The sequence below is a fragment of the Hypanus sabinus genome, chromosome 21 (genome assembly GCF_030144855.1).
Source record: "Hypanus sabinus isolate sHypSab1 chromosome 21, sHypSab1.hap1, whole genome shotgun sequence".
NCBI classification, from domain to species: domain Eukaryota; kingdom Metazoa; phylum Chordata; class Chondrichthyes; order Myliobatiformes; family Dasyatidae; genus Hypanus; species Hypanus sabinus.
The window spans coordinates 65,759,293-65,783,821 of NC_082726.1; the positions used below are offsets into that span (position 1 = coordinate 65,759,293).

General features: G+C 46.2%; 1 protein-coding gene across 1 annotated transcript in view; it reads right to left on the reverse strand.

Annotated features, from left to right (window-relative positions):
- Positions 1-23,747, reverse strand: part of si:ch211-223a10.1 (uncharacterized) — a 35,388-nt gene extending 11,641 nt beyond the window's left edge. Inside the window, exons 1-6 of the mRNA XM_059946770.1 lie at positions 23,588-23,747; positions 19,751-19,886; positions 16,187-16,297; positions 14,205-14,337; positions 6,192-6,370; positions 5,160-5,233 (exon numbers count right to left, since the gene is read on the reverse strand). Of these exons, the coding sequence (XP_059802753.1) occupies positions 5,160-5,233; positions 6,192-6,370; positions 14,205-14,337; positions 16,187-16,297; positions 19,751-19,886; positions 23,588-23,705 (751 nt within the window). The 5' untranslated portion in view covers positions 23,706-23,747. The remainder of the gene's footprint in view (positions 1-5,159; positions 5,234-6,191; positions 6,371-14,204; positions 14,338-16,186; positions 16,298-19,750; positions 19,887-23,587) is intronic.
- Positions 23,748-24,529: the final 782 nt, after the last annotated feature.

Here is a 24,529-nt window from a genome sequence, read left to right on the forward strand (position 1 = left end):
AGTTATTAATGAACTTTCCTCCACGATGTATTTTCGGACATTACTCAATGTACCAAACAAATGGATTCATATTTTCCCTGTCGTAAATTTGAAAGTTATCCTAAATCTACGACTTCTCAATACTGACACTCTGGCCTGTGGAAATAGTTTGTCCTCACCCACTGAATCCAAACTTTTTATACTTTTAGAATCGTAGAAAACTAAAGCACAGACCTTTCAGCCCATTTAGCCCATGCTGAAACACTTATGAAGACCAATGTGCCTTCAAAATGTTGATAAACCCCCAACGGTAAAGATAAAGATTAGCTTTATTTGTCACATGTACATCGAAGCATATAAGGGTTGCCACGTCTCTACAGAAGTTGTGGTGAGGCAAAGGTTAACATAAATATACATGCAAGGATAGAATGCAGCCAGCCAGGTTTAAGAAAGGTCTAGAACGGGGGTCGGCAACCCGCGGCTCCGGAGCCACATGTGGCTCTTTTACGTCTGTGCTGCGGCTCCCTGTTGCTTTGGGAAATAATTGGTTGTGGCGACCCTTTTCCTGGCACATCCGAACCGACTCACAATAAGATAGCCTACGGGGGTTTGCGAGCACAGAGCTTTGGAGCCTCTGCGCCATGGGGGGGGGCGGGCAGGTTGAGGGAGGCTTAAAAGTGAGGCTGAAGATTTCAAATAAAGTTTTTTTCCTTCGACTGCAGTTACCGACTCCGTGTCGTAATTTTAGCGCTGCGTGTAGCACACCGCTACATGGTCAGTATTTAATTAATATGTATTTTATGTTAGTTTGTTAGTTTTTGAAATGTAAATCTAAATTTGAAGATTATGGTGATCTTGTACAATCTAAATAAGACGTTGTGGCGACCCATTTCCTGACACATCCGAACCGGCTCACAATTAGCCAGCGTTCAGGCTAAGGGAGATAGCCTACGGGGGTTTGTGAGTACGTGTCTTTTGCAGCATCCGCGCCCATGGGGGGCGGGTTGAGGGAGGCTTAAAAGCAAGGCTGTTTAGTTCGAATAAAGCTATCTTTGACTGCAGTTTACTGACTGCGTGTAGCAACCGCTACAACGTGTTTTTATCGCTGGCTGTCCAGAGGGGAGGTGCTGAAACGCTTTGTCGCGCGTCTGGAAGAAGTGAAAACTTTCCTGGGCAGCAAAGGGCTCAACTTTCCTGAGCTGGAACAGCCAGAGTGGCTGGAAAAGCTACACTTTATGGTAGACATGACAGCGCACCTGAACATGCTGAACACAGCTCTTCAACGGGGTAAGGACGTACAGCCCTGCACATGTTGGAGGATGTTTTGCATTCGAGCGCAAGTTGATGTTGCTTGCCAGAGATTTACAGAAAGGCACATTGTCTCACTTCCCCAATTTGAGAGAGTTCAAACAATGTCACGACATGATAAATTCGGAGTATTTACATTCTGCAATCATCGCAATGCAAACATCGTTTGGGAAACGCTTCTGTGAGTTCAGAGAGGGAAAAAACACATTATCCTTCCCGGTCACTCCCCTAAGCATCGATCCATCCCTACTGAATACGACTGCATTGTCAGGTGTGAGTCAACCTGAAGAAGTATGATAAATATTTTAATTGCGTATTATTTTACGTATATTCATATGTTTTCATTGTTCAGTGAAATAGTCCTTTTATTTTTCAGGTTGACAGCTGGCTGACGTTATTTTTGGTTTGCTGCTGGCGGCAAATTTAAGTTTGGCGTTTTTCATAAATACAAGAAGGACTCAAATAGACGTTGAGTATTTTACTTAAAAGTAACCTTCAACCCAACGTCTTTTTTTCGGAGTTCAAAATGTTTTTGTTGCATGCAGAAATGTAATTTCGTTTTCTCTGCAGGAGTTCATCAATTTCATAAATGCAACACATTATAGTTTATTTATACATAGCATAAAGGCAAAACAAAACGTTGTATGCAGTGTTATTTCATTTTAAATGTCAAACGGGTTTTGCGGCTCCCAGTGTTTTCTTTTCTGTGGGAAACGGGTCCAAGTGGCTCTTTCAGTGGTAAAGGTTGCTGACCCCTGGTCTAGAAGAACAGCTTCCTTTTGCACATCATGGGTCTGGAGATGAGATAAACAATCCAAGGCACAGACACCAACTAATACAATTGCTTTACTAACTTCAAAGTGACATCAGTTGTCAGCATGTAGCTTTTAGTGACTTCAAACATCTGTATTGTGAACGGTGATTATTTTTGCAAGGAAGGAATTCAAACATATGCAGTTTACCAAATCATCAATATCCGTAACTGCAAGTCAATTTTGTATAAAATTGACATTTCTCTGTTCAGCCTTTGGAACAGGGTGGGTGACAGGGACCATGCTGTTCTCCTTGTGCACAATTAAAATAAAGTATGATTGAATCGTAAATGTGCATGTGTTCTGGGTCTATCTATTTTATTGTATTTCGTCATATGCAATGACACTTCTGGCACCAACATAGCATGCCAACAGCTAATTAACCCTAATGGTACGTCTTTGGGATGTGGGAGGAAACTGAAGCACCTGGAGGGAAGCCATGTGGTCATGGGGAGAACGTACAACTCCTTACAGAAGGAATTTAACCCTGACCTTACAGCTGGTGCTCACCCTTCTGCTACCGCGCTATCGTATTATGTGCCCTTCACTTTCCGGCAAGAAGAGCCACAACTTCTCCAATGTTAAAAGTCTATCATCTAACTCTACAAATATACAACCAAATGTTCCTTCAAACCACAGTACACCCACAAAACATATATCATATGCAGTACATTTAACAAAATATTACTACAAATAAGAAGAATAAAGAATTTAAAGTGCACCTAGTGCACAGAAAACAGTACAGTAAATAGTAAACACGAGGAAATCTGCAGATGCTGGAAATTCAAACAACAGCACACACAAAATGCTGTTAGAACACAGCAGGCTAGGCAGCATCTATAGGGAGAAGCGATGTCGACGTTTTGGGCCGAGACCTTTCGTCAGGACTAACCAAAAGGAAAGATAGTAAGAGATTTGAAAGTAGAGGGGGGAGGGGGAAATGCGAAATGATAGGAGAAGACCGGAGGGGGTGGGATGAAGCTAAGAGCTGGAAAGGTGATCGGCGGAAGTGATACAGAGCTGGAGAAGGGAAAGGATCATAGGACAGGAGGCCTCAGGAGAAGGGGGGGGGGGGAGCACCAGAGGGAGATGGAGAACAGGTAAACAACTAAATATGTCAGGGATGGGGTAAGAAGGGGAGGAGGGGCATTAACGGAAGTTAGAGAAGTCAATGTTCAGTAAATAGTAAACAGCTTGCTGTCCTAGTGGTGAGATCTCAGTCACGGCAGGGAATTCACTAGTCTCACAGCCTTCCCACATAAGCAATGAATTACAATGGGTAAATGTTTGTGCCCTGATGCCTTCTCATCATTATTGTCAATTATTAAATGAACAGGGAGCAGTGTGAAGACTAACCAAGCTTTACTGAAATTCAGGAACACTGAAATACTATGTACTTCCCAACTAGCCACCATCCACACTCCAGATTTACTCCCTCCCTCTCTTTGAGGATAATGGACCTTGTTTTAATGAAGCAGTGGTTTCTGCATAAATCTAAAGATAGAAAATTATCAGAGAGGCCTCTGGAATGATTCCAACCCACTTAGACCCATGGGTGCTGCAGTAGTGCAGCAGTTATTGAGACACTATTACAATCCAGGCGACAGAGTTCAGCCTGGTGTCTCTGTATGTCATCCTTGTGGAACGCATGGGTTTTCTCTGGGTGCTCTGGTTTCCTCCCAGTCTGAAGATGTACTGGGTAGATTAATTGGTCATTGTGAATTGTTCGGTGATTAGGCTATAGTTAAATTGGAGTTGTCGAGGGTTGCTGAGTGGTGCGACTTGAAGGGCTGGAACGGCCTACTCCGTGTTGTGTCTCTCATCAGATACATAAACAAAAAGATTATACATTGTCCCACAATTATGTCAGAGTGAAACTGGGGATTGCTGGGCAGTGCAGCAACGTTGTCCCATGATTAGGTCAGAGTGAAACTGGGGGTTGCTGGGCAATGCAGCAACGTTGTCCCACGATTAGGTCAGAGTGAAACTGGGGATTCCTGGCAGTGCAGCTTGAAGGGTCTGTTTCACACTGCATCTCTACATAAAAAAGACATAGGAGAAGGATTAGACCACTTGGCCCATAGAATCTGCTCCAGCATTTCACCATGACCAATTTATTCTCCCTTTCAATCCCATTCTCCTGTCATCTCTCTGTAATCTTTAAACATCCCCCATCGACCGATTTAATTTATTTTTTAATAAGGGCCAATGAATGGAAATAACATTTTGTGTAGTTTCTCTGAAATAACCCCTCACCAGCTGGTTAATTTGGGGATAATAGCAGCAATATGCCACTGACATGTTGAGGATGGTCAGCCAATGGAACCCGGATATGTTGTGTTACTGGTTGGTAGAGATTACTGAACTCATGATCCAGATTACTATTAACATACAGAATTATTCCATAATTGGCCACTTCACCCTATTTCATAGAATTCAGAGGATTCAAAGTATACTTCATACTTTATGAAAGTATGAATGCAGTATACAACCCTGAGATTCATCTTCCCACAGACAGACATGAAATATAGGAAACCAAGAAAGAGAACCATGGACAGCGTTCAAAGAAAAAAGATCAACATTATGCCCATGGATAAAAAGAAAATTGTGCAAACGACAACAAGAACATCAACCCCCCCCCCGGCACAAAAACAAATCACGCAAATGGCAACAAGAAAGAATGAGAGCCAAAACAGAATATAAAATATAAAATGGAAGAGTCCATCTTCAGTTCAGCTCAGTAGTCATTATTGGCAGGCTGTTCAGAATCAAAATTGCTTAAAAATAGCAACAGAAAAAAGAGCCACCTTTCTTGGTCAACAGCACTCTCTTGATTATGATACGTCATTAGATGTTGACTATTTTGAATTGTGCTGTTGTCAATAGAATGCAACTGAATTTACCACAAGGCACAAACACTAGGATTCAAAATTCTTTGTTTTATGAATGGTTTAGACATTCGATTCAAAAGTTGGTATTACTGGCCTGCTTAATTCAAATAAAGAAAACATTTATTGTATCAGTTTGTAAAGAATTAAAAGAACACATTGAGACAATTACCAATCGGCCTTTTGGGTTTCCCATTCTGTATTTCTTTACCGTAGTCTGTCAAAAGCTTTGCTACTTCTTGGTGTCTGTAAGAAACAGATATTAATGACTGAGGTGCAAACATGAATAACATTTTCTAATTTCTATAAACTGAGGGAATAGGAGGAGCACACCATGAGCTATAACACAGCTACTGCACTCAATAAACATGACTGACTTCTGCTGCTAATTGAATATGAAGACAGGATAAGAAGGTATTGGGGGGGGGGGGGGGGGAGAAGGAGTATAGGGTGCCAGGTGATAGGTGAGGAGGATGCTAGCTGGGTGCCAGCTTGTACTGCTTCCACCCCATCTTCTTATTCTGGCTTCTGCAGCCGTCCTTTCTAATGCTTATCTGGTTACCTGATAACTCACGACTAACTATCTTAATGATGGCTAACTCAAATGAGTTGATAGTGCTAAAGTAAATAGATGAACAAATACGTCAGTGTTTTATAACTGGCCAGTTTTTAATCAAACAATATGAGGTCAATGTATTTTGTGCTATTTAAGTCTCTGTTGCCGTGGATTAAAACCGCTCAACGGCTTTTCTGTGGAGCCACGCAGCAGCACAGTGGTAACCGATTTCACTTTACCTCTCAAGGTCACCACGGTCTCCCTTCCTCCTCTTTGTGATATTTCCCAGAAGTATTGCAGATGAGAGGCCCAAAGCATTGTTGAGGATCTCTACCATCATCTCACAATCTATTTGACCCACTATCACCAGGAAGGAGGTATAGAAGCATCAGAAATAGGACTGCCAGACTGGGTAAAAGCCTTTTCCCCTCAGGCTGTGAGACCTCTTTACTCAGAGGGTGGTAAGAGTGTGGAACGAGTTCAATTTCAAAATATAGATAGGTACATAGATGGTAGGAGTATGGAGGGCTATGGTCCCGGAGCAAGTTGACGGCAGTAGGCAGGTTAAATTGTTTGGCACGGACTAAATGGGCTGAAGGATCTGTTTCTGTGCTGCACTTTTCTATGACTCTAAGAATGCAAACAAACCTGTGTGATTTCCCTCGCTTGGCCAGATCCAATGGGGTAAGTCCATCTTTATTTTGCAAATGCATGGTGGAGATCCCAGCATCTGTCATCAGCAGCCAACAGATGCTTACTGACCCTGTGTGAGCTGCCACATGCAAGGGAGTCATACCCCAAGTGTCGATGGCTTCCACACTGCACCTCTGTAAAGACGCACAATATTAGTTTATGTTAATTGTGAAACACTGTCTGATTTCCTCAGGAAAATCCTAAAGCTTCAAATTACGAATCTTTAATCTGATCAAACATTCTCATTAACCCCTCCCTCCTCCTCTGCTATCCCTCTCACTGTACTGTAAACACTTCAAACCACTTTTTATAATGCTGTTTACATTGTAAATACATGCTGGTGTTTCTGTATTTCTGCACAACTTCCAACTTTATTTTTATGCAATTTTTTACTCTTTTAAATTGTTGAATGCTTTTTTAAAAATTGCATGTTGTGCCAACACACCTCAGAAAATTCCCAAAACATGGTAAATAAAGTTGATTCTTGATCATTGATCCTGTATAATCAGAATCAATTTTAATATCACTGGCATGTCATGAAATACGTTTCACAAAGATGAGAGATTCTGCAGATGCTGGAAATCCAGAGCAACACATATAAAATGCTGGCAAAACTCAGCAAGTCAAGCAGCTTCTATAGAGAGGAATAAACATCATCAGGTCTTAGCCCGCATCATCGACTGATTATTCCTTGCCATAGGTCCTACCTGGCCTGCTGAGTACCTCCAGCATTTTGTGATTAGTAACTGTGGAAATATCTATAACCCTGTAATCTTTATGAATTTATAACTTTTGTAAAATGCATTGTGGCAAAATGGAACCTGTGTGATACCAGGGTGCTTTGCTGGTTTGTTGATATGTTTGTATGGGAAACTTGCAAGGGTATGTGATTTATGGCAGGGAGTGTTTTAACATTACATGATTGAAAATAGAGTTAAACAGGACACAGCTGTTAGAGGGAGAAGCCTAAGAGACAAATAGGTGAATTAAAGCCAAATACTGTACAACTCATTCAAGACGGATAGTTAAGACTGGAATGCTATTAAGGGATGGACTCTGTAAACATAAAAATAATCTGTTTTGAGCAGTAAGATTGAAGCTACCTATGAATGACTTAATATATGGAGTTAAACTTTCCCTAGCAACTAATAAACATGCTTACAATTTGATGGAGTTTGTTGTAGTCTGTTACCATATATTTAAAAGACCTAGCTGAACGGTACACAATATAACACTGCTTTTTATTCTTCAGACCATATTCTTCTCATATTTACAAGAATCAGGTTTATTTTCTGACATATAGAATGTTGTGAAATTTGCAGTTTTGCAGCAAGACATAAAATTATAAAAAGATACAAAAATAAAGAAATAGTGTAAAGAGCAAATCAAGGTAGTGTTCATGGAACATTCAGAAATATGATGGCAGAGGGGATGAGGCTCTTCTGAAAATGTTGGGTCTTCAGGCTCCTGCATCTCCTCCCTGATTCTAGTAACATGAAAAGGACATGTGCACGATGGCTTGGGTAGATGCTACCTTCTTGAATAGATTGAGAATCACAGTGAAAGGTACCTTAATCTTTCATGCTGGATTTCTAGTTCCTGATCTCATTCTCCATCATGTAAAACCAATTGCTTAATTATAATACTTTCATACTTTACAACCTTATCACAGGTAGATAGAGTCATGAAGAGAACTAATGGCACATTGACCTTCATATATCAGGCACCGAGTACTGGAATTGGTGTTGGTGAGGGCAAATTTGGAACATTTGTGAGCAGATCTGGTCACCTACCTACAGGCATATCAATAAGCTGAAGGGCCTCGACAGAGTGGATGTGGAGAGGATTTTTCCTATGGTGGGAGTGTCTAAGACCAGAGGACACAACCTCAGAATAGAGGGACATCCATTTAGAAAAGAGATGAGAAGGAATTTCTTTAGCATTGCCGCAGGTGGCTGTGGAGGCCAAGACATTGGGTAGACAATAGACAATAGGTTCAGGAGTAGGCCATTTGGCCCTTCGAGCCAGCACTGCCATTCAATGTGATCATGGCTGATCATCCACAATCAGTACCCTGTTCCTGCCTTCTCCCCATATCCCTTGACTCCGCTATCTTTAAGAGCTCTATCTAACTCTTTCTTGAAAGCATCCAGAGAATTGGCCTCCACTGCCTTCTGAGGCAGAGCATTCCACAGATCCACAACTCTCTGGGTGAAAAAGTTTTTCCTCAACTCCGTTCTAAATGGCCTACCCCTCATTCTTAAACTGTGGCCTCTGGTTGTGGACCTCCCCAACATCAGAAACATGTTTCTTGCCTCTAGAGTGTCCAATCCCTTAATAATCTTATATGTTTCAATCAGATCCCCTCTCATCCTTCAGAATTTCAGTGTATACAAGCCCAGTCACTCTAATCTTTCAACATATGACAGTCCCACCATCCCGGGAATTAACCTCGTGAACCTACGCTGCACTCCCTCAATAGCAAGAATGTCCTTCCTCAAATTTGGAGAGCAAAACTGCACACAATACTCCAGGTGTGGTCTCACCAGGGCCCTGTACAACTGCAGAAGGACCTCTTTGCTTCTATACTCAACTCCTCTTGTTATGAAGGCCAACATGCCATGAGCTTTCTTCAGTAACTTTCAGTGACTGTTGAACAAGGACACCTAGATCTCCTTGTACTTCACCTTTTCCTAACTTGACACCATTCAGATAGTAATCTACCTTCCTGTTCGTGCCATCAAAGTGGATTACCTCACATTTATCCACATTAAACTGCATCTGCCCACTCACCCAACCTGTCCAAGTCACCCTGCATTCTCATAACATCCTCCTGACATTTCACATTGCCACCCAGCTGTGTCATCTGCAAATCTGCTAATGTTACTTTTAATCCCTTCATTTAGATCATTAATGTATATTGTAAATAGCTGTGGTCCCAGCACCGAGCCTTGCGGTATCCCACTAGTCACTGCCTGCCATTCTTCAAGGGACCCGTTAACCCCTACTCTTTGTTTCTTGTCTGCCAACCAATTTTCTAGCCATGTCAGTACCATACCCCCAATACTATGTGCTCTAATTTTGCCCACTAATCTCCTATGTGGGACCTTATCAAAGGCTTTCTGAAAGTCCAGGTACACTACATCCACTGGCTCTCCCTTGTCCATTTTCATAGTTACATCCTCAAAAATTCCAGAAGATTAGTCAAGTATGACTTCCCCTTCGCAAATCCACGCTGACCCGAACCGATCCTGTTACTGCTATCCAAATGTGCTGCTATTTCACCTTTTATAATTGATTCCAGCATCTTCCCCACCACTGATGTCAAGCTAACTGGTCTATAATTCCGTTTTCTCTCTCCCTCCTTTCTTAAAAAGTGGGATAATATTAGCTACCCTCCAATCCACAGGAACTGATCCTGAATCTATAGAACATTGGAAAATGATTACCAATACGTCCACAATTTCTACAGCCACCTCCTTAAGCACCCTGGGATGTAAACCATCAAGCCCTGGGGATTTATCAGCCTTCAGTCCCATTCTACCCAACACCATTTTCTGCCGAATGTGAATTTCCTTCAGTTCCTCCGTTACCCTGGGTCCTCTGGCTACTATTACATCTATATGGAATATTTGAGGCAGAGGTTAATAGGTCCTTGATTAGTCAGGACAAGAAGGAATATGGCGAGAAGGCAGGAGATTGGGGTTGAGAGTGAAATGAAACAACCATGTTGAAATGCTGGAGCAGACTTGAAAGGCAAATGGCATGTTTGCTCTTATAAATGTTCTCTGTACACTTTCATAAGGTACAAGGAAGTTGCTGGCACTTGAGGACCTGAGTTTTAGGGAAATGTTGCATAGGTTAGGACTTCATTCACTGGAGTGCAGAAGAGGGGAGATTTTATAGAGGTATACAAAATTATGAGTACAGATAGAATGAACATTTGCAAGCATTTTCCCCTCAGGCTGGGTGAGACTAGAACTAGAGGTCATAGGTTAAGAGTGAAAGGTTAAATATTTAAGGGTAAGCTGAGAGGAAGCTTCATCACACAGAAGGTAGTACAAGACCAGATGGTTCAAGATGAAGGGGTGGTCTAAAATGAATGGCCCTATCCCTCCACTGACTTGCTCAACGACACAGGGAACTCAGCAGGTCAGGCAGTATCAATTGAGAGGAATAAACAGTCAACTTGCGCTATTATTCAAGAAAACATCCTGGCCTGGATTAAGTGCTGAGCAGAGGTCACACAGCATGAACCAACCCAATACAAATTCGGATGTTTTATCCCAACTTGCGGCTGACCTGACCTAATCCTATACAAACAGCATCAGGTCCCACACAGTAACCCTCTTAAAATCACTTTTCAACTTAGTACATATGACAGCGATATCATGCACGGTTCTCTAAAAGTTGCAGTTTGATTCAGTAGTAAGGAAGGCAAATGCAATGTTAGCATTCATTTTGAGAGAATTAGATTATAAAAGAAAGGATGTAATGCTGAGGCTTTATAAGGAAGGCTTGGGTTAGACCACATTTAGGCAGTTAGACCAGATGTAATAGTGGCCAAAGGAACTAAGGTTAAGGACGAACTGAAGGAAATTTATATTAGGCAAGCAACGGTGTTGGATAGACTGTTGAGTCTGAAGGCTGATAAGTCCCCGGGACCTGATGGTCTGCATCCCAGGGTACTTAAAGAGGTGGCTCTAGAAATCGTGGACGCATTGGTAATCATTTTCCAATGTTCTATAGATTCAGGAACCGTTCCTGTGGATTGGAGGGTGGCTAATGTTGTCCCACTTTTCAAGAAAGGAGGGAGAGAGAAAACAGGGAATTACAGACTGGTGATGGGAAAGATGCTGGAGTCAATTATAAAAGAGGAAATTACGACATATTTGGATAGCAGTAGAAGGATCAGTCCGAGTCAGCATGGATTTATGAAGGGAAAATCATGCTTGACTAATCTTCTGGAGTTTTTTGAGGATGTAACTGTTATGCCTGCAGCCCCCCCCCCTTTGTGAGAATCGCAAGATCACTATTGAGTTGGGTCAGGAGACCTAGGAAATGAGAGAGAGATGTGCGGAATGTCTCGTTCCCCCGGCGATATAAAGCTACGGGACATGGCCATTGTCTCTGGAAGACGAATTTGTGGATTGAAGATACTGTGCTACGTGGACGCCCTCAGGCAAAGTGGGCTGGTTGAGGGAGGGATTGCATCACCCCCAACCTGACTGACATCTGCGACCCTGCGAGTCAGGATAAAAGAGGGTCTGTGGGAACAGCCCCTCAGACGCACCAGAGAAACGCTAGCGCTCCCGTAATAGAGGGAAGCCATTTGAAGGAGGCCACGTGCGTTCAGTTCCGTTGCCTGGGACTGGTGGCTGGTACCACGGAAAACGGCTTTTAGCTAACAACGGGGAAACCAACTCCCCCGACTCAAAGGATTGGCATCATAAAAGACCTGGGCAAGTTTAAACCGTCTCTCTCTTAAACCCAAAACGCTGCAGCTTGAACGAACTAACAGTGACTTTTATATTTCCATCGGACAATACATTATCCCCTAGACAATGATCGAGCTATTTCTTATTGATTATTATTATACCCGCGCTTTTAGATTTAGTATTGACGACGTATATTATCTGTATGTTTGCATTAATCTTATTTTTGTGCCCGTTTATCAATAAATACTTTTAAAAATAGTACCATCAGACTTCAACGGACCTCTCTATCTTTGCTGGTAAGTGACCCAGTTACGGGGTTTTGTAACATAACTATGAAAATGGACAAGGGAGAGCCAGTGGATGCAGTGTACCTGGACTTCCAGAAAGCTTTTGATAAAGTCGCACATAGGAGATTAGTGGGCAAAATTAGGGCACATGGTATTGGGGCAGAGTACTGAAATGCATTGAAAATTGGCTGGCTGACAGGAAACAGAGTAGCAATTAACGGGTCCCTTTCGGAATGGCAGGCTGTGACCAGTGGGGTACCGCAAGGTTCGGTGCTGGGACTGCAGCTGTTTACAATATACATTAATGATTTAGATGAAGGGATTAAAAGTAACATTAGCAAATTTGCCGATGACACAAAGCTGGGTGCCAGTGTGAAATGTCAGGAGGTTATGAGAATGCAGGGTGACTTGGACAGGTTGGGCGAGTGGGCAAATGTATGCCAGATGCAGTTTAATGTGGATAAATGTGAGGTTATCCACTTTGGTGGCAAGAACAGGAAGGCAGATTACTATCTAAATGGAGTCAAGTTAGGAAAAGGGGAAGTACAACGAGATTTAGGTGTTCTTGTACATCAGTCAATGAAAGCAAGCATGCAGGTACAACAGGCAGTGAAGAAAGCTAATGGCATGCTGGCCTTTATAACAAGAGCAATTGAGTATAGGAGTAAAGAGGTCCTTCTGCAGCTGTACAGGGCCCTGGTGAAACCACACCTGGAGTATGGTGTGCAGTTTTGGTCTCCAAATTTGAGGAAGGACATTCTTGCTATTGAGGGAGTGTAGCGTAGGTTCACGAGGCTAATTCCTGGAATGGTGGGACTGTCATATGTTGAAAGATTGGAGCGACTGGGCTTGTATACACTGGAATTCTGAAGGATGCGAGGGGATCTGATTGAAACATATAAAATTATTAAGGGATCGGGCACGCTGGAGGCAGGAAGCATGTTCCCGCTGATGGGTGAGTCCAGAACTAGAGGCCACAGTTTAAGAATAAGGGGTAGGCCATTTAGAACAAAGATGCGGAAAAACTTTTTCACCCAGAGAGCGGTGGATATGTGGAATGCTCTGCCCCAGAAGGCAGTGGAGGCCAAGTCTCTGGGTGCATTCAAGAGAGAGTTAGATAGAGCTCTTATAGATAGCAGGGTCAAGGGATATGGGGAGAGGGCAGGAATGGGGTACTGATTGTGTATGATCAGCCATGATCACAGTGAATGGCGGTGCTGGCTAGAAGGGCTGAATGGCCTACTCCTGCACCTACTGTTGATTGTCTATTTGGAGTATCGTTGGCAGTTTATTCAACAGGGAATTAACAGTGCTCCCATCCATTTGTATGACAGCATTGCCTCTGAAATTCGATTATGACATAAATGAGAGATCAAAGTTCAAAGTAAATTTATCATCAAAGCACTCTACACCACCATATGCTATCCTGAAATTCATTGTCTTGTGGGCATTCATAGTAAGTACAAAAAAAGCACAATAGAATCAATGCAAAACTACACATGACAAAGTCAAAAAACAACCAATGTGCAAATACAAAAATCAAAGTAATAAAAAAGCAATAAATATTGAGAACACAAGCTGTAGTCATTAAGAGCGAGGCCATAGGTTGTGCAATCAGATCAGTGTTGGAGTGAGTGAAGTTATCACCTCTGGATCAAGAGCCTGATGGTTGAGGGGTAGTAACTGTTCCTGATTCTGGTGGTGTGGGACCTGGGGCTCCTGTACTTCCTTCCTGATGGCAGCAGTGAGGTGACAGCAAGGCCTGGATGGTGGGGTCCTTGATGATGGATGTTGCTTTCCTGCAACAGTGCTCCATGCAGATGTGCTTGTGGGGAAAGCTTTACCTGGGCTTAGTATCTATGAAAGGATGCACTAGCATTGGAGAGAGTCCAGAGGAAGTTCACAAGAATGATCCTGGGAATGGTAGAGTTAATGTAAAAGGAGTGTTTAATAGCTCTGGGCCTGTACTTGCTGGAGTTTAGAAGAATGATGGGTGATCTCATTGAAACCTATCAAATATTGAGTGGATGTGGAGAGTACGTTTCTAATAGTGGGGGATTCCAGGACTAGAAGGGAAAAACTCAGAATACAAGGATGTCCCTTTCGAGTATACAGCAAAAGAATCAGTGTGGAAATGATCGGGATTGTGCACAACAAAAAGCGAATTCCTGATAAATCAGGTCATTTGAAGAAGTCTCCTGTGCTTGGTTGTGGAACCCCTTTCTCATCATAGTTTCACTCACCGCGCCTCTCAGCAAATATTTAACAACATCCTCATTGCCGACGGAAATTGCGATGTGCAGAGCAGATTGCAAAAACCTGTCCAAGTCACGGAAACTGTATTGGCCCATCTCCTCCAGGTAACGGATAGCAACTCTAGAGGCAGAAGGACCAAAATGATGAGAGAAACAGACAGAGGCTATATTCTGCAGGTTAAAGAAGACTGTCTGTCCTGAGGTTAAAGAACTACTTATGTACGTGGGTTGGAGGGAGAAATGGGAATTGTTTTGCTGTTGGTGCTTTGTTGCTTGTTGTGTTCTGTGCTGTTCTGCCAGGCTCTGTGGGTATGCTATGTTTTGCTCCAGAATGCGTGGCTATACATGTGGGCTGCTCCTTGTACATCCCTGGGTGTGTTGGTTGTTAATGCAAATGGTGCATTTCACTCTATGTTTTGATGCACACATGATAAATGACCTTGATTTTGAACCTTGCTGCTGCTGGTATATGTTCCTATACTCACTGTCGCGTGGCACAGGCAGTAATCCTGAGATTTCTACCTTTGAGGTCCTGCTTCTCAGCTACTTTCCTAACTCCCTGTAGTCTTTTTTCAGGATCTCCTCCCTTTTCCTACCTATGTCATTGGTACCATATATAACAGGACCTCTGGCTGTTCACCTTCCCACTTCAAGATATTGGGGACACAATCGGAAACATCCCGGACCCCGGCACCTCAGAGGCAAATGACCATCCGCGGTTCTTTCCTGTGTCCACAGAATCGCCTATCTGACCTCCTAACTATAGAGTCCCCTATCACTGCTGCCATCCTCTTCCTTTCCCTAGCCTTCTGAGCCACAGGGCCAGACTCTGTGCCAGAGGCATGACCACTGTTGCTTCCCCCAGGTAAGCCGTACCCCCAACAGTTCTCAAACAGGAATACTTATTGTAAAGGGGGAGAGCCACTGGGGTACTCTCTTAGTACCTGCTTCTTGCCCTTTCCTCTCCTGACTGTTACCCACTTCTCTGTCTCCTGTGGTCCCGGGGTGACCACCTGCCTATAGCTTCTCCCTGTCACCTCCTCACTCTCTCTGACCAGAGGAAGGTCATCGAGCTGCAGCTCCAGTTCCCTAATGTGGTCTCTAATGAGCTGCAGTTCGACGCACCTGGTGCAGATGTGGTCGTCCGGGAGACTCCAGGACCTCCCACATCTGACACCGTGCACAGAAAACCAGCCTCACACACATACTCCATCTTTATTTTAAATATATAACCTACCTGGCCTCGACCCTTTATCGCCAAAGCCCCGTTGAGCCAAAGCCTTACTACTCTGTCTCCTCTACTCCGTTGCCTGCTCTGTAAATCTGTCTTCCTTTTAAACTCTTCCCACAGTTCTCACTGGCTGACCGCCACATGCTTGTGCAGTCATGCCCTGTTCAAACTGCCGAAGAAATAATGCTCTGCCACAGACTACAGTGGAGGCCAAGACCATGGGTATATTTAAGGAGGAAGATGATAGTTTTTTGATTGGTCAGGGCATGAAAGGATATGATGAGAAGGGAGGTGTACAGGGTTGAGTGGAATCTGGGATCAGCCATGACAGAATGGGAGAGCAGACTCAAAGGGCTGAATGGCCTAATTCTACTTCTTTGTCTTATAGTCTTATGATCGAAACCTTTTGCACTAAGAAAGCATTAATCCCCAATGAGAACAACCCTGTTATTTTTGGACGTTTCCAAAATCTGCCTCCCAATCTATTCCTCTTGTCTTTGTTGCTATTGGAGAGTCTATAGGGTACTTCCAATAGAGTGATTTCTCCCTTCCTGTTTCTGATTTCCACCGACATTGACTCAGTTGACAATCTCTCCATGATGTCTTCCCTTTCTGCAGCAGTGATACTATAACCCAGTAATGTAAGTTACCAATTTAATTCAATAGCTTGCTTCCAGGAAAGGTTGCAACATGTTGAGAGAGACTTCAAACAATGAAACCCTTTTCATTGCAGACGTACATGCTGCCACCAGACACGGCATGGTGAAGTGCAGTCTTCCCTTGAAGATCCTGGGTCAGAACATCTGCTCCTCTCTTCACCATCCGGTCCATTATGTAGACTTCCCCACGTCTAAAGGATGATAATAATAATACTAATAATAAGTTTAACTCAATCTGATTACTTACACAGGCACAATCAAATGGCAAACATCATTCATCAAAATTTTGCTTTAAAATACAAACATACAAGACACCATATCTTACTGTAAGTACAAGCTTGATGCAGTTTTAAGAGTTGGTTATGAGTGCTGAACAGATTTGATGGAAATGGGGTGCAGAGTTAACCATTCCCCACCCCCTTTTTTTGAGAACTATGAACTATTGCTATGCTGCTAATGAGAGAGAGAGAGATGAAGCACAGAGGCAGAGACATCTGCTACAGATAAGAGAGAGAGAGACACACACATTTGATTTATGTATTATGGCTTCTTTCTGGATTGTTTACCTTTCACTGCAAGGACGTTACTTTGCTCATTAACATTCCTAAGGAGACAGCAGGAGTGGCCTGATTTGATGGACATGGTCATTTTAAGTTGATGGATGGTTGATACCCCGTCAGTGGGGATAAAAGGCAGGTGTGGGGAGACACCCCTCAGACACACCAGTGCACACTGACCGAGTGTTGTACACCCACAGGTAGGTGGGGTCTTTGAGGACCGAATCAGGAGATTGGTAAACAAAGCTCACAGTGTGACGGCAGGGCTGGTGGGGACTTGTGTATGTGTCCACTCATGCCAGAGTGACGAGTCCACCACAGAAGAACGGTTTGGCTGAGAACAGAGGGTCATAGCCGAATGACCACAACGGTACGACGGAATCAGAATACAACAGAAGATTTGTTGGCTGCAGCTGCTCAATCTCTTGCTCGCTCTCTCTCTCCAACAAATTACAATACAACAATCGCAACTACCTTAGCACACATGAACTGAACTCTATATTCTCGTATGACAATTCATTTACCCCTAGACATTGATAGAGCTTGTTTATTATTGCTAACCTGTTTTATCTGTATATTTGTATTATTGGTATTGTTTTGCTTATTTTACTAATAAACACCCTTGGTTATAGTACCATCAGACTCCAATGGATTCTTCTATTTCTGCTGGTCTATAAACCCAGTTACAGGGTACGTAACTGAGTCCAACAGATTATATTATGACTGGTCCATTATTACAGATCGGACAATCCATAATAGCTGTCTGGATATAATATTACAGGATAAATAAGAACAATTTACTTACAGCCATTCAAAATACGCATAACATACAAAAATCAGTAAGTGAAAAACACTAGCAATATGTTGAATTAAGAGAGGAAATTGAAAGACTATGGAACATACCTTGCCCTAGTAGTAGTATCTACTACGGGTATCATCCCAAAGTCACTACTTACTTACTGCCTGTTACACTGCTGCCGCTTAGGGCGGCAATGAAAGTCCTCCACTTCTGGAGGTGTTCAGAGCTTCGTGTTAGTAGCTTCCTCTGGGTTTCCATTACTGTCAGTCATGCAAGATGCGGGTGGAGACTCAGGAATACTGTTGCACTCAAGATATAGAAGGATTCTTCATTGCTGTTCCTGTAACAATTTTGTTTGACCAGTCAGCGTTGACGGCCCTGAGCTGAACCTGAACCTGGAGGTCCAGTGGACCACTCTTAAGTCTGTCCTCTACCCTTTGACCTGTTTGTCATGGATGACCCTACCAACAGCCAAAGCAAAAAGCCCTGACCCCAGCTAGTATAGCTCTCCAGGCCATTGAGGCATGCCAAACCACAAGGTTGTGGTGCTTTTGGAAAGTCACTGTACAATAGCATTAAGCAATTCGACCTACACAACAATATTTATGTAAATCTCCAGAAAGCCACAATATTAAACACACTAAAATTGTGAAAGTTCCTAGCAATTGAGAAATGAGTGTGCTTAGCTATGCTCATACCTCAAGGTTTTACCGGCTTGAGCTGAGAAAAAAATAAAAATACACTAATAACTTATTTATAGAGCACTTTTCATACAGATAAAATAATTCAAAGTGCTTTACAATGAGATAAAGTGCAAACATGAAAATCAAAAACAAGAAGATTTTGTTTAGCTTAAGCTTTTAACTAAATAGTTTTGAGCTGGTATTTAAGAGTCAACTGAATCTGCAACCTTTACAGATTTAGGCACTGAATTCCGCAGGTTAAGAGCATAGTTCAAAAAGGCTGACCTGCCAATTACCCTTTGAAAGAGCTTGTTTATACTAGAGACTGGCAGAAAAAGACCTGAGAACTTGCACCAGATCAGAGGGAATTAAAGTCGAGACCCTAACACTTCACATCCACCTTAAACGGTATAAAAGGCTGAGGCTTTATCTTTCATTACAGTCCAGTTCATCACAGGCTAAGCCCTCCCTGTCACTGAGCACATCTACAAGGTGCACTACCACAAGGATGCAGCATCCATCATCAAGGGCCTCCAACACTGAGGCCATGCTCTCTTCTCACTGCTGCTACTGCAGACACAACTAGGGTCAGGAAAATTATTGCCCTACAACCATCAGGGTCCTTAACCAAGATGGATAAAAGCAGCACTTCTGAATTCTGAAGCGTCAACTCAGATTTTCGTGTATTCAGCACTGCAGACTAAATCTAGAATACCAACTTTCAGATTCTTCCTCAGTCACAGTAGTACAGTCCATTCAGTGGTACAAATTTCTTCAAGAAACTACCTTGAAGAAGATTTATCTTGAAACCAGTACACAGGTGCCATTACAAAGGCACAGCAGTGCCGCCATTTCCTAGAAGTTTGCACAGATTGGGCATGTCATCTAAAACTTTGACAAACTTCTACAGGTGCACAATGGACAGTATCCTGACAGGTTGCATTATGGACTGGTATGGAAATACCAATACCCATGAATGGAAGTCTACAAGTGGTGGATACAATCCAATCCATCCCAGGCAAAGCCCTCCTCACCACTGTGCACATCTACAAGAAGTGCTACATCATGAAGGACCTGCACCATCCAGACCACATTCCCTTCTTGCTGCTGCCATCGGGCAGGAGGTACAGGAGCCTCAGGTTTAGGAACAGTTATTACCCCTTAACCAACAGGCTCTTGAACCGGCATGAATATCTTCACTCACCACAACTCTGAACTGCCTCTACAATCTATGGACTAACTTTCAAGGACTCCACAGCTTATGTTCTCAGAACTTCTTGATTTATTTACTATATGCATTTGTTTGTATTTGCAGAGTTTGTCTTTTGCACATTGGGCGTCTGTCAGCCTGAGTTTGTGAGCAGTATTTCATCGATTCTATTGTATTTCTTTGTCCTACTCTAAATGCCTGAAAAAAATGAATCTCAGGTATGCCTGTATGTATTTTGAAAATAAATTTACTTTGAACTTTGATCTCTTGTGTATGTCATAAATCGAATTTCAGAGGCAGAGTTGTCATACAAATGGATGAGTGCTCTGTACGACTGCCACCTGGCCAAACTTAACCTCATATTTCTAACACAGATAAAAGGATTCCTATCTCACCTGCAGGCAAAGTGAAAGGGTGTCTCTCCTGCATCATTTGGGAGGTTGGTATCTGCGCCATGTTCCAGCAGTAGATAGACCAGTTCCTTGTGGCCGCATAAAGCAGTGTGGTGAAGTGGTGAGAATCCATTCCAGCCTGTGGGGGGTGGGGGGGGGATGCAACGGAAACATTGACGAATGCACGATGTGTGAACACCGGGATTCAGTCTGATCAGCTCCTCTGCTAAATCAGCTCTGAGCCAGGAGAGTGGAGCCACAACCTTGCCTAATACCAGGCAGCAGGGGTGGTGCTGCTGTTCACAATGGTCTGACCAAAGGGGGATTTGGAGCCAGACCGGGGTGAGGATACTGCTAAGCGTAGGGTGGGAGAGTGAAGAGAGGAGAGGGGGAATGGATTCAGTGGCTCAGTAGTTGGGGAGTGGCGAGGACAGATTCAGGCTCTGGCAAGGTTGAGGGGACAAACCTAGACTGGTGGGGTTGTGGTGATGATGGATCAATGGGGGAGGGTGAGTTGAGGTGGGGGGAGGAGGAGGTAGGGAAGAGAAACGGGGGAAGGAAAGTGTTGGGAGGAGTAGTGGGTCAGGAATAAGGAGATGGTTAAAGCAGGAGAGAGAAGGGTGGTGGGAGAAGAGGGTGGGGAGGGGTTGAGGTAAGGAAGGGAATGGATCCTCATGGAGCAGAAAGGGGTGAAACGCACGGATGCTAGAGGCAGTGTCGGATATGTATTTGAGGTGTGTTCCCAGCAGTGAGGGGTTGTGGTAGGGATGGATTCCCGGTGAGGAGTGTATTGGGGCGGGCCAGGTCGTGGGTTCCCAGCGAGGGGATGTGATGTGGACAGACAAGCACGGGGTAGGGGTGTGGATTCCCAGAGAGGGGTGTGAGGGGTGTGCTGATGACAGACCTGGGGGGTGGGCATGATGGGGTTAGACCGGGGGGGGGAGGAGTGGGTGTGATGGGGATAGACCGGGGGGGGGGGGGTGTGGATGTGAAGGAGTTAGACCGGGGAAGAAGGGGGTGGGTGTGAAGGGGTTAGACCGGGGAGGGGTGTGGATGTGATGGGGATAGACCGGGGGAGAAGGGGGTGGGGGTGATGGGGATAGACCACGGGAGAAGGGGGTGTAGGGGGTGTGATGGGGACGGACCGGGGAGGAGGGGTGTGGATGTGAAGGGGTTAGACCGGGGAAGAGGGGGGTGGGGGTGATGGGGTTAAACCGCGGGAGAAGGGGATAGACCGGGGAAGAAGGGGGTGGGGGTGATGGGGTTAAACCGCGGGAGAAGGGGGTGTGATGGGGACGGACCGGGGAGGGGGTGTGGATGTGAAGGGGTTAGACCGGGGAAGAAGGGGGTGGGGGTGATGGGGTTAAACCGCGGGAGAAGGGGTGGGGCTGATGGGGATAGACCGGGGAAGAAGGGGTAGGGGTGAAGGGGATAGACCGGGGAAGAACGGGGTGGGTGTGATGGGGATAGACCGGGGGAGAAGGGGATAGACCGGGGAAGAAGGGGGTGGGTGTGATGGGGATAGACCGGGGGAGAAGGGGGTGGGGGTGATGGGGTTAAACCGCAGGAGAAGGGGTGGGGGAAAAGGGGATAGACCGGGGAAGAAGGGGGTGTGGGTGATGGGGATAGACCGCGGGAGAAGGGGTGGGGGAAAAGGGGATAGACCGGGGAAGAAGGGGGTGGGGGTGATGGGGATAGACCGGGGGAGAAGGGGGTGTGGGTGATGGGGATAGACGGGGGAGAAGGGGGTGTGGGTGATGGGGATAGACCGGGGGAGAAGGGGGTGTGGGTGATGGGGATAGACCGGGGGAGAAGGGGTGGGGGAAAAGGGGATAGACCGGGGAAGAAGGGGGTGGGGGTGATGGGGTTAAACTGCGGGAGAAGGGGGTGGGGGTGATGGGGATAGACCGCGGGAGAAGGGGATAGACCGGGGAAGAAGGGGGTGTGGGCGATGGGGATAGACCGGGGAAGAAGGGGGTGGGGGAAAAGGGGATAGACCGGGGAAGAAGGGGGTGGGGGTGATGGGGTTAAACCGCGGGAGAAGGGGTGGGGGAAAAGGGGATAGACCGGGGGAGAAGGGGGTGTGGGTGATGGGGATAGACCGGGGGAGAAGGGGGTGGGTGTGATGGGGATAGACCGGGGGAGAAGGGGGTGGGGGTGATGGGGATAGACCGCGGGAGAAGGGGATAGACCGGGGAAGAAGGGGGTGTGGGTGATGGGGATAGACCGGGGAAGAAGGGGGTGGGGGAAAAGGGGATAGACCGGGGAAGAAGGGGGTGGGGGTGATGGGGTTAAACCGCGGGAGAAGGGGTGGGGGAAAAGGGGATAGACCGGGGGAGAAGGGGGTGTGGGTGATGGGGATAGACCGGGGGAGAAGGGGGTGGGTGTGATGGGGATAGACCGGGGGAGAAGGGGGTGGGGGTGATGGGGATAGACTGGGGGAGAAGGGGGTGTGGGTGATGGGGATAGACCGGGGAAGAAGGGGGTGTGATGGGGATAGACCGGGGAAGAAGGGGGTGTGGGTGATGGGGAGAAGGGGTGTGGGTGAAGGGGATAGACCGGGGAAGAAGGGGGTGGGGGTGATGGGGTTAAACCGCGGGAGAAGGGGGTGGGTGTGATGGGGATAGACCGGGGGAGAAGGGGTGGGGGTGAATGGGATAGACCGGGGGAGAAGGGGGTGGGGGTGATGGGGTTAAACCGCGGGAGAAGGGGTGGGGGAAAAGGGGATAGATCGGGGAAGAAGGGGGTGGGTGTGATGGGGATAGACCGGGGGAGAAGGGGTGGGGGTGAAGGGGATAGATCGGGGAAGAAGGGGGTGGGTGTGATGGGGATAGACCGGGGGAGAAGGGGTGGGGGTGATGGGGATAGACCGGGGGAGAAGGGGTGGGGGTGAAGGGGATAGATCGGGGAAGAAGGGGGTGGGTGTGATGGGGATAGACCGGGGGAGAAGGGGTGTGGGTGAAGGGGATAGACCGGGGGAGAAGGGGGTGGGGGTGATGGGGATAGACCGGGGGAGAAGGGGGTGGGGGTGAAGGGGATAGATCGGGGAAGAAGGGGGTGGGTGTGATGGGGATAGACCGGGGGAGAAGGGGGTGGGGGTGATGGGGTTAAACCGCGGGAGAAGGGGGTGGGTGTGATGGGGATAGACCGGGGGAGAAGGGGTGGGGGTGATGGGGATAGACCGGGGAAGAAGGGGGTGTGGGTGAAGGGGATAGACCGGGGGAGAAGGGGTGGGTGTGATGGGGATAGACCGGGGGAGAAGGGGTGGGTGTGAATGGGATAGACCGGGGGAGAAGGGGGTGTGGGTGAAGGGGATAGACCGGGGGAGAAGGGGTGGGTGTGATGGGGATAGACCGGGGGAGAAGGGGTGGGTGTGAATGGGATAGACCGGGGGAGAAGGGGGTGGGGGTGATGGGGTTAAACCGCGGGAGAAGGGGGTGTGGGTGTGATGGGGATAGATCGGGGAAGAAGGGGTGGGGGTGATGGGGATAGACCGGGGGAGAAGGGGGTGTGGGTGAAGGGGATAGACCGGGGAAGAAGGGGGTGGGGGTGATGGGGATAGACCGGGGGAGAAGGGGGTGGGGGTGATGGGGATAGACCGGGGGAGAAGGGGTGGGGGTGATGGGGATAGACCGGGGGAGAAGGGGTGGGGGTGATGGGGATAGACCGGGGGAGAAGGGGTGGGGGTGATGGGGATAGACCGGGGGAGAAGGGGTGGGGGTGATGGGGATAGACCGGGGGAGAAGGGGGTGGGGGTGATGGGGACGGACCTCGGGGAAGGGTTTAACGGACGGACCAGAGATGAGGACAGCCCCTCCCCAGGTGGGTCGCCGCTCCTACCCGTGGAGTGGATCAGGCTCGGGTCGTGCCTCAGCCAGCGTGAACACTGTTGCAGGTCGCCCCTTCGCAGGGCCTGGACCAGGGCCGTGCTGCCGGGGCCGGAGTGGGGCGGCGACATCGGGTAAGCGGGCCGGGGAAACAGCGCTGCTCCGCTCCGCCCCGCCCCGCCCCTGACGTCAGCGTGATGGGCATCAGTCCCGCAAAAATATCACCTCTGGAATTGGAATCAGGTTTATTATCACTGAACATGTGGTGAAGTTTGATGCTTTGTGACGGCAGTACAGTGCAATACGTAAAATATACTTTTTCTTCATGTGCCTTGGACGATCATGGCTTTCCACATCAAGCGTCGGTGATGTCCCGCACATTCAGAGCCGTTAGTTCCTTCACTGAGTCCATATACTTTCTTCTTTGCTTTCCTCTTCCGCGTTTCCCAGGCATACGGCCTTGTAATGTAAGGTCTCCCTTTCAGATGACATGGCCCAAGAAATTAAGTTTTTTCTCATTTAATGTTCTCATTATGTATGGGCACGTTGGAGCACTGTCTCATTATTACCCTATCTCTATATGATATTTTCAGCATTCTTCTAAGAAACCACATTTCTATTGCTACTAAGTTTCCATAAGACCATAAGACAAAGGAGCAAGAGCCGGTCATTCGGCCCATCAAGTCTGCTCTGCCATTTTATCATGAGCTGATCCATTCTCCCATTTAGTCCCATTCCCCCGCCTTCTCACCATAACCTTTGATGCCCTGGCTACGCAGATGCCTATCAGTCTCTGCCTTAAATACACCCAATGACTTAACCTCCACTGCTGCCCATGGCAACAATTTCCACAGATTCACCACCCTCTGGCTAAAAATATTTCTTCACATCTCTATTCTGAATGGGCGCCCTTCAACTAGACTCCCCACCATGGGAAACAACTTTGCCACATCCA